The sequence below is a fragment of the Cervus elaphus genome, chromosome 29, assembly GCF_910594005.1.
Source record: "Cervus elaphus chromosome 29, mCerEla1.1, whole genome shotgun sequence".
NCBI classification, from domain to species: Eukaryota; Metazoa; Chordata; class Mammalia; order Artiodactyla; family Cervidae; genus Cervus; species Cervus elaphus.
The window spans coordinates 55,193,136-55,209,309 of record NC_057843.1 but is presented as its reverse complement, the minus strand read 5'-3'; the positions used below and the strand labels follow the sequence as shown (position 1 = coordinate 55,209,309).

Genomic DNA, 16,174 nt, shown 5'->3' with positions numbered 1-16,174 from the left:
AGGTCAATATATTGGTGACCGTGTAATGTTAAGTGTGAGAAGTGTCAGGGAATGTGACTGCTGCATCAACATTTGTTCCCTCAGAGAAAGCCGCTTTTGTGACTCAGATCACTTATGAGTCACCAAATCATGTATCAATCACGAGGGAGCGAGAAAATTATAAGCAAATCACACGCCCCACCCAACAGCTCTTATGCGGATGTATCTGCAAGACAACAAATAGGGAGGATTTCCACAGTGGTGAAAGTCTGAGTAAAGTAATTCAAAGCCACTTCCAATCCAGCTTTTAAAAGCGTGAAGGAAGCAGTAATTCATATCAGTTTCCCCAGGGGCCTGGAGCCAATTATTTCAATACAGTGGAGGTGAGTGTGGGCTGCCTGTGCAAGTGGGGGCGTGGGGAGGAAAGCACGCCTTGGGCTCAGGCCCCTGTTAGTTAAAGCCTCACTGTGCCGCTTCCTGCTTCTGTCATCTCAGGCCAGTGACCCAGGGAGACACAGTTTCCTCACCTGCAAAATGGGAGGTACCTAAGTCCTAGGGTTGTCGTAAAAGAAATAGTGGAATCTAGTCACTGGTGTTCTCGAAAGCTTGTGGAACAGCGCCAGGCATGTGTCAGGAAACAAAGATAAGAACTGCCATCTGTTTGGTGCTTTCTCTACGCCAGGTAATGTTTAAAGAACTTTAAGAGTACCATTTATTCAATCCTCTCAACAACACTAAGGCCAGCGCTAATACCACCTGTGTTTTTTGTGGGCTTTTTTATTTTTATTTTTCAGTTGAGGCATATGGGATCTAGTTCCCTGACCAAGAATTGAACCCAGAGCCCCTGTATTGGGAGCACAGAGTCTCAACCACCGGCCCACCAGGGAAATCCCCCCACCTGTGTTTTATAAGTGAAGAAAACTGAGACATAGCAGTAGGTTTCCACATCTAGCTAGGGAAGGAATCAGGCCTCAGACTCGGGCGGTCATCCAACCCCAAAGTCCAAGCTCTTCACCAGTGAATTCTTGTCCTGAGAATAACCCCCAGAAGACAAGATGATAGTAAGCAACTGACCCAAGGAAACTTCCCTGGTGGTCCAGTGGCTAAGACTCCACGCTCCCAATGCAGAGGGCCTGGGTTCGAACCCACATGCCCCAACTAACAGTTCACATGCTGCAACTAAACATCCCGAGTGCCACGACTAAGACCCAGCGCAGCCAAAGAAATCAATATTTGAAAAATTAAAGCCATACCGAGTCCTTCCTTCATCCTCCCCCTAACTCCCTCCACCCCCACGAAACCCACTCTCCATGGAACTTAGGTCTTTTAGGAGCTTCTAAGCCTCAGGGCTTGCTGACGCCTGGCTCAACTGTTTGGGGCTGCGGGCTTCCAGAACCTTTCCAAGTCTTGCTCTGGCACCAAGCCTAACCTTTATTTTGTAACTGATTTACTCTACTCAGAAGTCAGCTTCGGCTACCTTCTGTGAGAACGGGGTAGACCCAGGAAATACTCGGCTGCCCAACCAGAAAATTAAATAAGAAAACCATCAGGCCCTGAAGCCTGATTCTCAATGCCGAACAATTTAGAACAATGAGTCACTCTTTCAAAATAGAAATACTTGTCCTGTAGTGTTTAAGGCCTTGTAGCATGACACAGTATACTGGCTAGAAGACACAGTCTGAATGCCCAAGTTCTAGTCCCAGTTCCAGCTGTGTAACCCTGAGGCCGTGTCCTAACCTCTCTGTCCTGTAGGTGCCTTTCAATCATATGGCAACAGTAATGGGGTCGAGGTCAAAAACCTGCCATGAGGATTAATGATCAATTTATGTAAATACTTTAGAATACGCTTGGCACATCACAAGAGCTACCTAAATATTAGTTTTTATTATCATTAATTTATCTTATATTTCAATAAAGGTATACAGGCTTTGCAGCAATGTCTTTACGGAAAAACTTTGCTGAAGCTTTATTCCTATTGAAAATGTTTTCTCCATTATTACCATCTCACTACCAGCCACCACCCATCCCCTATCAACCCCCTCCCCGCCGTCTCAATTTTTCCTTAAAAGCAAAGGAAATTACATTTAAAAGCCTCACGGAATTACAACACTCCACATGCTCATAAAAGTCAGGAAATGCAAAAGTTAGAATTCTCTGAAGACGTTAGCTCAGAATCCGGGCTCTGACACAGTTCAGAGGGCTCAGAAGAACCCTTGCGAAGTTCCCACTGGTGAGCTTTGAGGCCTTCACCCGCTGCCCCTCCTCCCCAGCTGCTTCTGTGTTCTGGAACCCTCCAGTAGATGAGCAAGCCTTTGGACTTGCCATTTCAGAGATACTGCCCTTGCTCCAGCCTCAGGACCCCATCATGGAACAGAGGCTCTCAGATGCAGGAGCATCAGAACGCCTGGCGGGGGCTTCTCTGGTGGCTCAAGGGTAAAAAATCCACCTGCCAATGCAGGAGACACGAGTTCAACCCGTGGTCCAGGAAGATCCCACATGTGGTGGTTTAGTCGCTAAGTGATGTCTGACTCTTGCAACCCCACGGACTCTACCCACCAGGCTCATCTGCGCATGGGATTTTCCAGGCAAGAATACTGGAGTGGGTTGCCATTTCCTTCTCCAGAGGATCTTCCTGACCCAGGGATCGAACCCAGTTCTTCTGTGCTGCAGGCGGTCTGGTCCCCTGCATTCCAGGCAGATTCCTTACTGACTGAGCTACCAGGGAAGACCGCATGCTGAAGAGCAAATAAAGCCATGCACCACAACTACTGAACCTGTGCTCTGGGGTCCAGGAACCGCCACGACCGAAGCCCGTGCACCCTACAACCTGCGCTCCTCAATAGGAGAAGCTGCGCCCTAGATAGTAGACCTGGCCTGCCGCAACTAGAGAAAAGTCCTCGCAGCAGTGAAGACCCAGCACGGCCAAAACAAATAAATAAATAGAGATTAATTAATTAAAACAAAAAGAGAATGCTTGGTAGGCTTGTGGAAACATGGACAGCTAGACTACTCGCAGAGTTTCTCAGTCAGTAAGTCTGGGGTGAGGCCTGAGAACCTGTGTTTCTAATAAGCGTCCCTGTGAGTTTGATGCCGATGGTCAGGACCACACATTGAAAATCACTGTCATTGGTGATCCCCAATATAGTTCCCCCTCAAATCCCACAGACCCCTACCTACCCACTGCACCAAATACGGAATGAAAAATTTTATTCATGCATGTATATTACTTCTCAATTTTCTGAAAAATGGAAAACACGCTCTGTCTAAGCTCCAATGCAGCTTTGACAAAACAAAACTCACCTCATTTCAGCTGCTTCACTCCCTGTACCCACCCACCTTTATCCTTCCAGTTTCGGCCTCCGTCTTTGCACAGATGGTCAGGACTGTGTGTGTGTTTATACATCTCCAGCCCTGCTTGTTTACATGTACACATTTGTATTTTTCCTTCCCCCCCATTAAACTATAAAGTCCTTGAATGTCTTTCTCTCTAAGGCTCCATAGCACCTGAGGCTAAACACACAGTGGGTGTTTAATACAAACAGTTGACTGATAAATGTTGACTATTTTATTGTATCTGGTAAGCAAAGTGAAGAAACACATATTGCCATGAGAACTTTAAACTTTGCATCAGAGACCAAAGTGTGTTTATTTTTGCAGCATTAATGTAGCCGAAAGATGACTTTCCACTCACATATAAATATGTGATATGTTGCCAATGAGCATTTTAAACGCCATTTGATGTCATTCTCAGAAATACCATCTGTGCCTCTTCTTCTCACATAGTTATCAAAATGAGTAATTTAACATAGACGAGTTTGTTGCATCCATACAGGGAATTGCAAGAGAGACACAAGTTCTAGAAATATTAATGTAACACAAGTTCTAGAAATATTAATGTAACACAAGTTCTAGAAATATTAATGTAATTGCCATCAACTTTTATTCTCTGGGACATTATGTATGTAAGCCAACCACATCTCTACATCTCTGTCTTTTTAGAATTAAATAAAGGAATGGTATTAGCCCTGAATATTTTCAGAGGGTTAATAGTTAACCCAGAGTTTATTATTATGTACTGATTTACAAATCACATGAACTTCAATCACCAAAGTATGAGATCATTATTGTTTTATCTATTGAACAGCTAAGAGTTGAACTGCACCAAGTTAAGGACACAGTATATTATCAGTCTTTCCCAAGAAGCAGAGGCTGTCAGGGAGCCAATTGGAAAGCAAAGCTTGCAGTCTGTGTCCTCCGGGGTCTAGAATATACATTAACCATAATGACATTGGAGGTCAAATATTTACCCAATTCTGTTGAAAGAAATCAGTGTTATATCTAGTCCCAGTTGATGTGACAAAGTGTGGACTTTTAAGATTTTTTTTAGGGATTTGATGCTACATCTAACCTTCTGATGCTATTCTTCTCTGATCATTAAATTAAGGAGAATTTCACGGATGCATTCTGAACACTTGGTTTCTTTCAGTTTAAATCTTTCTAACGTTCAGTCAGGGAATAGTAGTGAGTCCTAACTGAGAATACATGTAGGCCGTTTCTACATTTTTTTTTAAGTTGCTTCATGCTATTGTTACTTTCATAATACAATGTAGTGACAACTGAGTTGATTTCTTTCCTTGGTCTGATTCCCACTGTTGCTTCTATCCACTCAAGTCAGGTGTTATTTTATAAAAGAAGCTGTATTTGGGCACTTCACTTAGTCTTTTCTTACACATAGCACATAATTACAGGCAGCACACGTAACCCCCTTGCAACTAATCTTTTCCCCCAAAGAAAATAGGATGGTAGAGGATAAAGGGTATTATCTTGTTTTTAAAGGGTAAAATCACACTTTGTTGTATCACATAGAGATTTCAAGCCAGTCAGACTCTTTTTATTTTTTTTACTTAATTTTTCAGATATATTCAATAAACAGCACTGTATACATTTAAGGTATACAACATATTGATTTGATACATTTATATATCACAAAATAATTACTATCTTAGCCCTGGCTAACACCCCTATCACATCACATAATTACCATTTCTTTTTCGTAATGGGAACAATTAAGATCTAGTCTCTTAGCAACTTTTAAGTTTATAATCCAGCACTGTTGACTGTAATCACTTGCATTAGATCTCAAGAACCTATTTATCGACTAACAACATCTCTCCAATTCCCCAGTCCCCAACCCCGGGTAACTACCCTTCTACTCTCTGGTCTTATGAGTTCAGTTTTTTTTTTTTAGCTATCACATACAAGTGAAACCATATAGTATTTGTCTTTCTCTGTTCAGCCAGTCAGACTCTTGACTCATTGGAATGGCTTTAAAAATCAGAAAGGTAGCTGTTGCAGCTATGGTCAAGAAAATTGGGGAAATAGTCCTAATCCTTCTCTGCTATTCCAAAAGCACAGTTAAAACTGACTTCAAAGGAAACCGATATTTAGATCAGTTCTGAGAAGATGAGAATTCAATCCGGTTCAACTGCTGCTGGAAACTGTGGATAACATGAAAGTAATAGTCAACATACACCTAGTCTTCAAGAAAGCTTGTGAACATTAAAGGGATGATAAGAGGTCAAAAGTATTTGTAGCAAAGTATTTTCATTGTTGCAGAATTTCATTGTGGTTTATTTTCTAAATTGTGTTGTTTCCCGTTAAGAGGTGCTTCCTAGACTTTGGAAGACTGTAATTAGTGGTATAATTAAGCAATGTGTTTTCATTAATAAATAGATTTTTTAAAGCTTGTTATAGTCCTTTAGTGAAGAAATTCTTAATGAGAAAAAACTTTGTTTACTAAGTTTAACATTGTGGGACCAAAAAAAGAAAAAAAACAACTAGAGCTTTAATAAAAAGACCTAAACTGACTTCATTTTCTGCATTTCACTTACAGAAGAATGTGGCAACTTCACATTTCTACAATTGGACATTGGTTCCTTTGTCACATGGTAAGATTCATAGACGTTTCAGCTCTTCAGATGCTAATTAATTGGGATTGTTTAGGCTGCATTTTCCACAATTTCTTTGCATGTCCGACATTTGTATCTAGTTTTTTTCCACTTAGTTGTTGCCTACTGTGAAAGTAATTTCATCCCCATATAAAAGTCTTCAAGTACCCAAATATATAATTTCACCCATCAGCAAACTTTCAGAAAATCTTCAGCTGTTCCATGTATTTCTAAAGACACGTTCCTTTGAAGTGTAATGCTTTTGTGAAAGCATGCCTCAGAGACCGTTCAAATTCTATGATGTGTTCTCCGCTACTCTGAGGGTGCTACTCAGGGTGATGGATGTTAACTTCGATATATGTTGGAACAGACACATGAGCTTGGGTTCAAGTCCCAGCTTCACTGCTCAGCACCTGTGTGATCTATGAGATTTTATTCAACCCTCCTAAACCTGTTTCCTCGCCTATAAAGTGGGATATAATAGCAACCTCATGGGATTACTGAAAAAATTAAAGAAGATGATATATGTATATATAAGCCACTTTAAAGAATGTCAGAATATAGTAAGCACTCAATAAATGTGACTTGTTATTGTTACAGTTGTTTGGTTGGTATAAAGTAACTTCTTCCCTTTAAGTCCTTCTGTCACATCAGTTTAAAATGCATCAACATTTTTTCCCAGAAACGGCTCATTCACATTACTCTGATACAACACACTGGCTAACACTTGTTCACCTACAAATTGATCACTCATTCAATGTATTTATGCAATATCCAGTCTACAAGTACTAATTAAGTGCATAGTTTGTACTGGATTTGGCACCTGGGAAAGAGGGTAACTTTTCCCAGTAATATAAGAATATCACCCTTGCTTGTTAAGAGCTCACAATTTCATGGGGGGGAAAAAAAGATAATTTTTAAAATCACAATTTGGTACAAAAGAATTAGGGAAGTACAGAGAAATCTTTTTCAAAGAAGATATCTTGAAGGATGAAGAGGAGTTTGTCAGAAGGATGGAGGCTGGGGGAAAATGAGAATCTGTCAAAAGTATTGAGAAAGTCAAGTTATTAATCAGAAATTGACAAATGGTAACAAAATAGGAACCAGAGAAAGAAAGTAAATGGTGGAAGGAGTATCCTGCATCTAAGTATTGAAAGGGGCACTGAGATATCTCTAACTGACCACAGAGAACAACAGCTTTCAGAGATTAGATTACATCTATTACCAAAATTTTATGTCTCTCTGCTTAAAAAACAACAAGCTTTGGAGCTTCCCCAGATGGCAGAGTAAGAAGACTCTGAGCTCAGCTCCTCCCCTGGGCACACCAAAATCAACTACTTACAGAGGAACAGCCTAAACACTAGCAGAAAAGATTTCTACCACTAAAGATATAAAGGAGGAGTCACACCAGATGCATAGAAGGGGCAGAGACACAGTGCAGTCTGGAGCAACACTCCTGAGGTCAGCGGCCCACAGACAGCAGGAATATCACAAACTGCAGAGGTTCTTCCCAAGGAGCGAGGTGTCTGATCCCACATCAGAATCCTGCAGAGGGAAGATGAGACCGCAGAGCATCATGCTTTGAAAATAAGCTTATGCTTAGGAGACCAGAGAGCCACAGGAGACAGAGACTCTACTCTTAAAGGATGTTGATAGAATCTCACCTGCTCTGTGACTCAGCAGAGAGGTAGCAGTTGGGAAGGAGCCTGGGTCACATCCACTTGCTGATCTTAAAAAACCTACTGAAGAATCAGGAGGCAACTGGGACTCCCCCTGGGGACGGTGACACTGACAACAGAAATTTGGGGGGAGCTCATTCTACCATGATGTTACTGGTGCTGGCAAGTACCATTTTGGAATCCTCCTTCTAGCTTATCGGCACCAGGGGCTTACCCTGCCTCCCAATTGGTCTGAGGCAGCCATGTGCCTCCAGGCCATGCAACCAGCTATGTGGGACCCAACAGGTCAGCAGATGAACATCCAGGTTGCACAGCCAACCATGCAGAAAGCCTACTCCATCCCACAGCAGGCCTACAGGCCTACAGCAACTGTATGAGGCTGGGCCTTCTAGCCAACCAGGCCAAGAGGCAGCTCTGCCCACGGGAGCACCCACAGTAGTCAGCCCACACAGCAGAGCACTCATAGCCCATGCAGGGAGCACCACTAGTGCATACAGCTCTGATGACCAGAGAGGAGAGTACCCCTGGGCCCCATAGGACATCTCTTACATAACACCACTTCTCTAAGATCAGGAGACAAAACTGACCTACCTAACACATAGATATAAACAAGAGAACTGGGCCAAGTGAGGAGATAGAGGAATATGTCTCAAACAAAGGAACAAGACATGACCTCAGAAAAAGAACTGGACAAGATGGAGACAAGTAATCTACCCAACATGAATTCAAGGAAATGATGATAAAGTTGCTCAAGGAACTTGGTAGAAGAATGGATAAACACAGTGAGAATTCCAACTGAGTTAGAAAATACAAAGAAGAAACAAACAGAACTGGAAAAGACAATAAAATAAACAATACTATAGAAAGAAAAAAAAAATCAGCAGTAGACTAGATGATACAGAGGAACATCAGCAATCAGGAAGACAGAGTAGTGGCAATCAGTCAAACTAAACAGCAAAAAGAAAAAAATGAGTTTTTAAAAATAAGGATGGTTTAAGAAACCTTGGGGACAATATCAAGTAAATATTTGCATTACTGGTGTCCCAGAAGGAGAAGAGAGAAAGGAAAAACGACAGAGAACTTACTTGAAGAAATAATAGAATATAAGGGAACAACCCCATTTACAAAGAAATACAAAAAAAAAAAAATTTAATTTCTAATGAAAACACAAAAAACCCCAAATAGACAAAGCAATCTTGAGAAAGACAGATGGAGCTGGATGAATCAGGCTCCCTGACTTCAGACTATACTACAAAGCAAGAGTAATAAAAAATAGTATGGTACTGGCACAAAAACAGAAATATAGAACAATGGAATAGGACAGAAAATCCAGAAATAAACCCACACACCTATGGTCAATAAATCTATAACAAAAGAGGCAAGAATATACAATGGAGAAAAGATAGTCTCTTCAATAAATGGTGCTGGGAACACAAAGAAGACATACAGATGGCCAATAGACACATGAAAAGATGCTCCATATCACTCACAGCAGAGAAATGCAAATCAAAACCACAATGAATTACCACCTGTCAGAATGGCTGTTATAAAAAAGGCAACAAATAACAAGTGCTGGCAAGGATGTGAAGAAAAGGGAACCTTTGCACTTTGGGGAGACTGTAAATTGGTGTATCTACTATGAAAACAGTATAGAGGCTCCTCACAAACCTAAAAATAAACTACCATGCCACCCAGTGATTTCCCTTTTAGATATTTATTTTTATTTATTTATATTTATTGAGAACAAAATCAATAATTTGAAAAAATATATACACCCAAATATGTGCACTTCTATGTTCATTGCAATATTATTCATAATAGCTTAAGATATGGAAGCAACCTAAGTATCTATCAATAGATGAATGGATAAAGAAGCTATGGTATATAAAAATACAACGGAATATTAGTCATTAAACACAGAGTGAAATCTTGCCATTTACAACAACATGAGGATGGATCAAGAGAGTACCATGCTACGTGAAATAAATCAACCAGAAAAAGACAAATACCATATGATCTCACTTGTACTGAAATCTAAAAAACAAAGCAAACAAACCAAACAAAACCATACTCATAGGGACTTCCCTGTCGGTCCAGTGGCTAAGACTCCGTGCTCCCAAAGCAGGAGTCCTGGGTTCAATCCCTGGTCAGGGAACTAGATCCCACATGTCACAACTAAGAGTTCTCATGTTGCTACTAAAGATCCCACAAGTCACAATGAAGACTGAAGATCTCATGTGCTGCAACGAAGACCTGGTGCAGCTAAATACATAAATAGGTATTTAAAATACCAACAATAAAAAACATTCTCATAGATACAGAGAATGAACTTGTGGTTGCCAGAGGGGGTTGGGTGAAGTAGGTGAAGGGGATTAAGAAGTATAAACCTCCAGCTATACAAAAAATAATTTACAGAGATGTAATATGCAGCGTAAGGAATATAGTCAATAATATTATAATAACTTTGCATTGGGATAGAGGATTACCAGACTTATCATGGTGATCATTTTGTAATGTACTGTGCTGTGCTTATTCACTCAGTAGAGTCCGACTCTTTGCAACCCCATGGACTGCAGCTCACCAGGCTACTCTGCCCATGAAGATTCTCCAGGCCAGTATACTGGAGTGGGTTGCCATGCCCTCCTCCAGGGTATCTTCCCAACCCAGGGATCGAACCCAGGTCTCCCACATTGCAAGCGGATTCTTTACTGTCTGAGCCACCAGGAATGCCCTAACAATATGGCATGCCAGCTATATTTCAATTAAGAAAAAAAAAGCAATAAACTTTGCCTCTATGAACTCTGTTTTCTATATTGGCTACCTCCTCTTTCATAAGATATGGATTGTTTCTTTCAAATTGATACACTTTATTAACTAAATGGTTGCTTATAAGTATAAATGATAAAATTAGGTAATTTTAGCAAAAACAAACAAAAAAAATTTGCTCTTCTAATGTCAGTTCTTCTAAAATCTCTGCTTTAACTCTATTCTCTGCTCACAATGGTCCACAGGGCTATGTCAGCCCTTTGATAACAGCTGCCTAGTGTTGCACATTAATTATGCACCAATCAATTCCCCCTACCTCATGTAATCCTCCCAGCAGCCTTATGAAGAGTATCACTCTTATCCATATTGTGTACATGCAAAAATGGAAAATCAGGGAAATAGCTTGCCCAAGATGATACACCACTGGTGACAAGGCATAGACTTGACCGTAGGTCATCTGACTTCACACCTGATGCACTCAAATGCCCAGAGCTGTGTTTCTAGCACCAAGTTTTAAACTGGAGCCAGGCAGTAAGGGCAAGTTCACAGTCTGCTCTGAAAGGAAGAAACAAAACCGCCAAAGTCTAGTACAGTGACGCTGTACATAGAAATGGCCTTACTACAGAATGGTTCTCTATGGGATTATGTCGCACTTTTTCTTTAAATCATATTGTCCTTATTTCTTGGGATGAGGAAATTGAAGATAGTAGTTACTTTCTTCATAATGCCCTACTTAGAAAATATAAAACCCCCAAAGTTGGCATCTGATGTCAGCTTGTAATTTAAAAATTTTGTTTTCATTCCCAGAAATTAGAAAACCAAAATTTCCTACCGGATGAGAAAATATCTTCCTTCTTGTAAGGCACATGTTTATCTTCTGTTGTCCAAATGACTAGTCATTGTCATCTTGAACTTTCAATTTTTCATTGCCTGGTTTTAAAGTGCTGTCACCTCTCTTCCCCAAACTTGGACCCCAAATTAAACGCACTTATATTTATATTTATCAGAGAAGAGTAAGAGAGCAGATAATCTAATAGCATTCTTCAGTTGTGGTTTCCACAAGAGTGAAAAACTCAGTCTTTTCTTATCATAACTGGCTGGAAACACTCCACATCAGAGATGTCAAGTCATAACAATGTGGGGTGCGGGGGGAGAGCCCACTTTCTCTCAGAATGACACAATTCTTCTATAGAAAAGACATTCTTAAAAGCTGTTTGCAATATCCTACATTAATTTCCTCTGGTACGGCATCTCATACAAAGGGGTCTTATAAATGGATTAAATGTGGTTGGATGCAAAAGCACAGTAAGCCCTTGTCAGATGCTCTGGAGGGTGGACGCCACAAACAGGGGCCTCCTTCATCAGGGTTCTCTGCAAATAGCTGACTTGAAGTTTTGTGACCAGTAATAACCTCCTTAAAAATAAACCACTTATACCATCTGCTTAACAGTGCACTATAAATTATACCAAGAATGCGTGCCTTTTCTTCCCTGGCAAATGTCTTCCAAGTTGACAAAAGGATAAACAGAGGAGGGAGGCAGGGCTGGGCTGTGTGCACTCTTTCATCGCCGTCAATGTGAACCACCATTCTGCCTCTGCACCTCACTTGGCAGAAATAAGTTTGGGATGGGGAAGAACAGAATCCACTTCAGTATTTCCAAGACCAAACAAATCAAGGCTGGAAGGGGTTAGGTTAGAATGGGCAGGATGATGAGCTAGAATGAGCCCTCAGAGCTGGAGTGGACAAAAAGTATCCGTTGTCGTCCAGGCTTTGACTGCTGAGCCAATTAAGACATGCATGCATGACTGCAAGAAGGATCAAACTATTATTTTTAATATCTAACAAATATGTATTAGAAAGAACTGCTTTGACCAGAGTCCAACATGGTTTCTTGTTATGGTTCAGTTGCTACGTCCTGACTCTGTGACCAAGTGGACTGCAGCATGCCAGGCTCCTCTGTCGTCCACTCTCTCCCAGAGTTTGCTCAAATTCATGTTCATTGAGTCAGTGATGCGATATAGCCATCTTATCCTCTGCCACTCCCTTCTCTTTTTGCTTTCTATCTTTTCTAGCATCAGGGTCTTTTCCAATGTGTTGGCTCTTCACATTAGGTGGCCAAAGTATTGGAGCTTCAGCATCAGTCTTTCAAATGAATATTCAGGACTGATTTCCTTTAGGACTGACTAACTTGATTTCCTTGCAGTCTGAGGGACTTCCAAGAGTCTCCTCCAGCACCACAATTTGAAGGCATCAATTCTTCAGCACTCAGCCTTCTTCATGTTCCAACTCTCGTATCTGTACATGACTACTGGAAAAACCATAACTTAGATTATATGGACTTTTGTTGGCAAAGTGATGTCTCTGCTTTTTAATACACTGTCTAGGTTTACCGTAGCTTACCTTTCAAGGAGCAAGTGTCTTTTAATTTCATAGCTGCAGTCACCATCTGCAGTGGTTTTAGACCTCTGCAGTGATTTTAGACCTCAAGAAAATACTATCGCTGCTTCAACTTTTTCCCCTTCTATTTGACATGAAGTGATGCGACCGGATGCCATGATCTTAGTTTTTTAAATGTTGGGTTTTAAGTTATCTTTTTCACTCTCCTCTCTCACCCTCATCAAGAGGTTCTTTAGTTCCTCTTCACTTTCTGCCATTAGAGTGGTATCATCTGCATATCTGAAGTTGTTGGTATTTCTTCCAGCAACCTTGATTCCACCTTGTGATTCATCCAGCCCAGCATTTCACATATCATGGACTCTGCATATAAGTTAAATAAGCGGGGTGACAATATGCAGCCTTGACGTACTCCTTTCCCAATTTTGAATCAATCCAGTGTTCCATGTTCTAACTGCTGCTTCTTGATGCACATACAGGTAACTCAAGAGACAGGTAAGGTAGTCTGATATTCCCATCTCTTTAAGAATTTTCCAGTTTATTGTGATCCACACAGTCAAAGGCATTCGTGTAGTCAATGAAGCAGAAGTAGATGTTTTTCTGGAATCCCCCTGCTTTCTCTATGATCCAACAAATGTTGGCAATTTGATCTCTGGTTCTTCTGCCTTTTCTAAACCCAGCTTGTACATCTGAAAGTTCTCGGTTCATGTACTGCTGAGGCCTAGCTTGAAAGATTTTGAACATTAACCTTGCTAGCATGTGAAAGACATTGGCATTTCCCTTATTTGGGATTGGAATGAAAACATATTCCCTTAAAATACAGACTTATGCGGACTTCCCTGATAGTCCAGTGGTTAAGAATTGCCTGCCAGTGCAGGAGACAAAGGTTCAATCCCCAGTCCAGGAATATTTCACATAGAGCAGGGCAACTAAGGCCATATACCACAACTACTGAGCTCACTCACCCTAGAGCCTGTGCTCTGCAACAAGCGAAGCCACCATAATGAGAAGCCTGCACACAACTAGAGAGTAATCCCTGCTTGGGGCAACTAGAGAAAGCCCTTGCATAGCAAAGAATATCCAGCATAGCCAAAAATAAGTACTTTTTAAAAAAAAATGTAGAGTTAGGTGAATCTGCAGGAGGAGAATGCTCTTCAGAGAGGAAAGTCTTTGGAAAGGGTGAGGCAGGCATGTGGGGAAAGGAACAAGGAGGAAATTGAAGCCTGTTTACCCCAGAGGATCTTTCTGGCAAGATCTATAAAGCAACAACTTCAAAATTTCTCCAAATTCAAAAAAGCTTGCTTGGGGTACCCCTCAGATCATAACAGAAACAATTTTTCCTGACACTTATTCTATAAGTGCTGTGCCTTGAATCACAGAGTGATTTAGTTTTAGTTGGCTCTTTCTTAGTTGAGTAACACAAGCAATAGCCAGGCTAATATATAAAACTTAATTGAGCCTTTCTCTTAAATAATTTTTCACTCTTCAAAATGAGGCCAAACATGACAACAACAGTGGGGAAAAAATCCTCAAAAAGAAAGCCCTATGTTCAGGAAATGAGAAAATGAAAAGAAAAATCCTTGTACTTACACCAAATAAACTGTATTACATTGGGTGTCATCCAAGTCAAAATTTTTCTCCAGAAAAGTGCAAACAAGCTCATTTGGAATTAAAGTCTCCATTCCTCTCCTAGTCAGCAGTCTCCCAGAAGGTCAGTCTCCATTATGTCCGAAAGTACTAAGAGAAGGACGTTCCACTGCTCGTTCCAGCTGGCAGCATTCTCTCCAAGAGCAGACTTCTCAAAGGAGGGCATCACACTCTCGTATGTGTGTGTGTGTGGTGGAAGGAGCCAACAGCAGCATTCAGGAGCACCCAGGGAGCATTTTAGGTGCAAGTCCTAAAGTGGGTGTCACTCTGGGGACAAGCTTCTGATTGTGTGAGCGGTGAGTTGCTAGCTCGTCTTCAACCCCCTCTCCTTCCTCTCGGGCACATTCAGCTCTTCTTCAGATAAGAAAGGGGAAAGAAACCCGAGTGTCCCTGAGCCAGGCAAGGAGTATACTTTGCATAATAGAAGGAGGACATACGTCTAGCTACTTCCAAATCCCAGCAGCACGTGTTGTTCTTCCTTTCAGAAGATCATTCAAAGCAAGTTGGCAGTTGTTGATTAGAAAATATAAATGTCAGTGTGTATGTGTATACACAGACACACACACACAATGGAATATTACTCAGCCATTAAAAAGAATGAAATAATGCCCTCTGAAGCAACATAGATGACCCAAGAGATTATCAGTTTATCAGAGAAAGACAAATATCCTGACATCACTTATTGGTAGAATCTAAAATATGACACAAATTAACTAGTTATTGAAACAGACTCACAGACATAGAAAGCAAACTTATGGTTACCAAAGGGAGAAGAAGGGGATAAACGAGGAGTTTGGGATTAGCAGATACAAACTACTATATAGAAAATAAACAAAAAAGTCCTACTGTATAACACATGGAACTGTATTCATATAAATGAAAAATCAGTGTCAAGGTACAGAGAACTCACTAGTGGTTACCAGTGGGAGAGGGCAGTGGGGAGAGGCCAGATAGGGGCTGGGGGGCAAGAGGTGCAAACTACTGTGTACAAAATAAATAAGACACAAGGATATGCTGTGAAGCACAGGGAATAAGGCCAATATTTTACTATAACTATAAATGGGGTATAACCTTTAAAAGTTGTGAATCACTATGTTGTACACTTGAAACTCACGGAATATTGTAAATCAACTATACGTCAATAAAAAAAGAAAAATGTAAATGTCAGGATGTTGACACAAAGGTGTGCGGCGGGGGAATGAACAGACACGAAGCAGAGTTCTTCGGATACTGCTAAATGCAAACTCAGCCTCTTCAGGGTTGTGCTCCGTCCTCAAACAGTGGCCTCTGGCTGACATTTTTGACACTTTCTGGGCTTTATCATAACTGGAGATACTTATTTGGGTACTTGGGCTTCAGTCCTTTTCAAATGATAATTTTTTTCTTTTTTAAGTCTCATGTCATCCAGTTAGAGAACCACAAGCACAGGAAAACTCAAATTGTCTAGAAGTCTGATTGTGTTTTCCTCAAACTTATCACATGTTTACCCCCACCCTGACCTCCACCCTTTTTTAATTTTTCTGATAACTTATTCAAGCATATTTTCCCTGGAACCTACAGTGACTACATCCCTTACAAACCGAGAATTAACTAATCTTGAAAATTTCTCAAGGCAACATTCCTCTGATTCCAACAGTCATATAACAAACTCTGATGATGAGCAAAGCATCCCCTTACACACTTTGGAGAACATGAAAACATTCCAGTCCTGCGTTTAGTTATCTACTGCGCACAACAAATTATTTCAAAACTTAGCAACC

General features: G+C 40.8%; 1 protein-coding gene across 1 annotated transcript in view; it reads right to left on the bottom strand.

The window, feature by feature from the left end:
* Nucleotides 1–14,604, bottom strand: part of LOC122685909 (spermatogenesis-associated protein 31D4-like) — a 76,187-nt gene extending 61,583 nt beyond the window's left edge. The window contains exon 1 of the mRNA XM_043890952.1: nt 14,358–14,604. Within this exon, the coding sequence (XP_043746887.1) occupies nt 14,358–14,449 (92 nt within the window). The 5' untranslated portion in view covers nt 14,450–14,604. The remainder of the gene's footprint in view (nt 1–14,357) is intronic.
* Between the last annotated feature and the right edge of the window lie 1,570 nt (nt 14,605–16,174).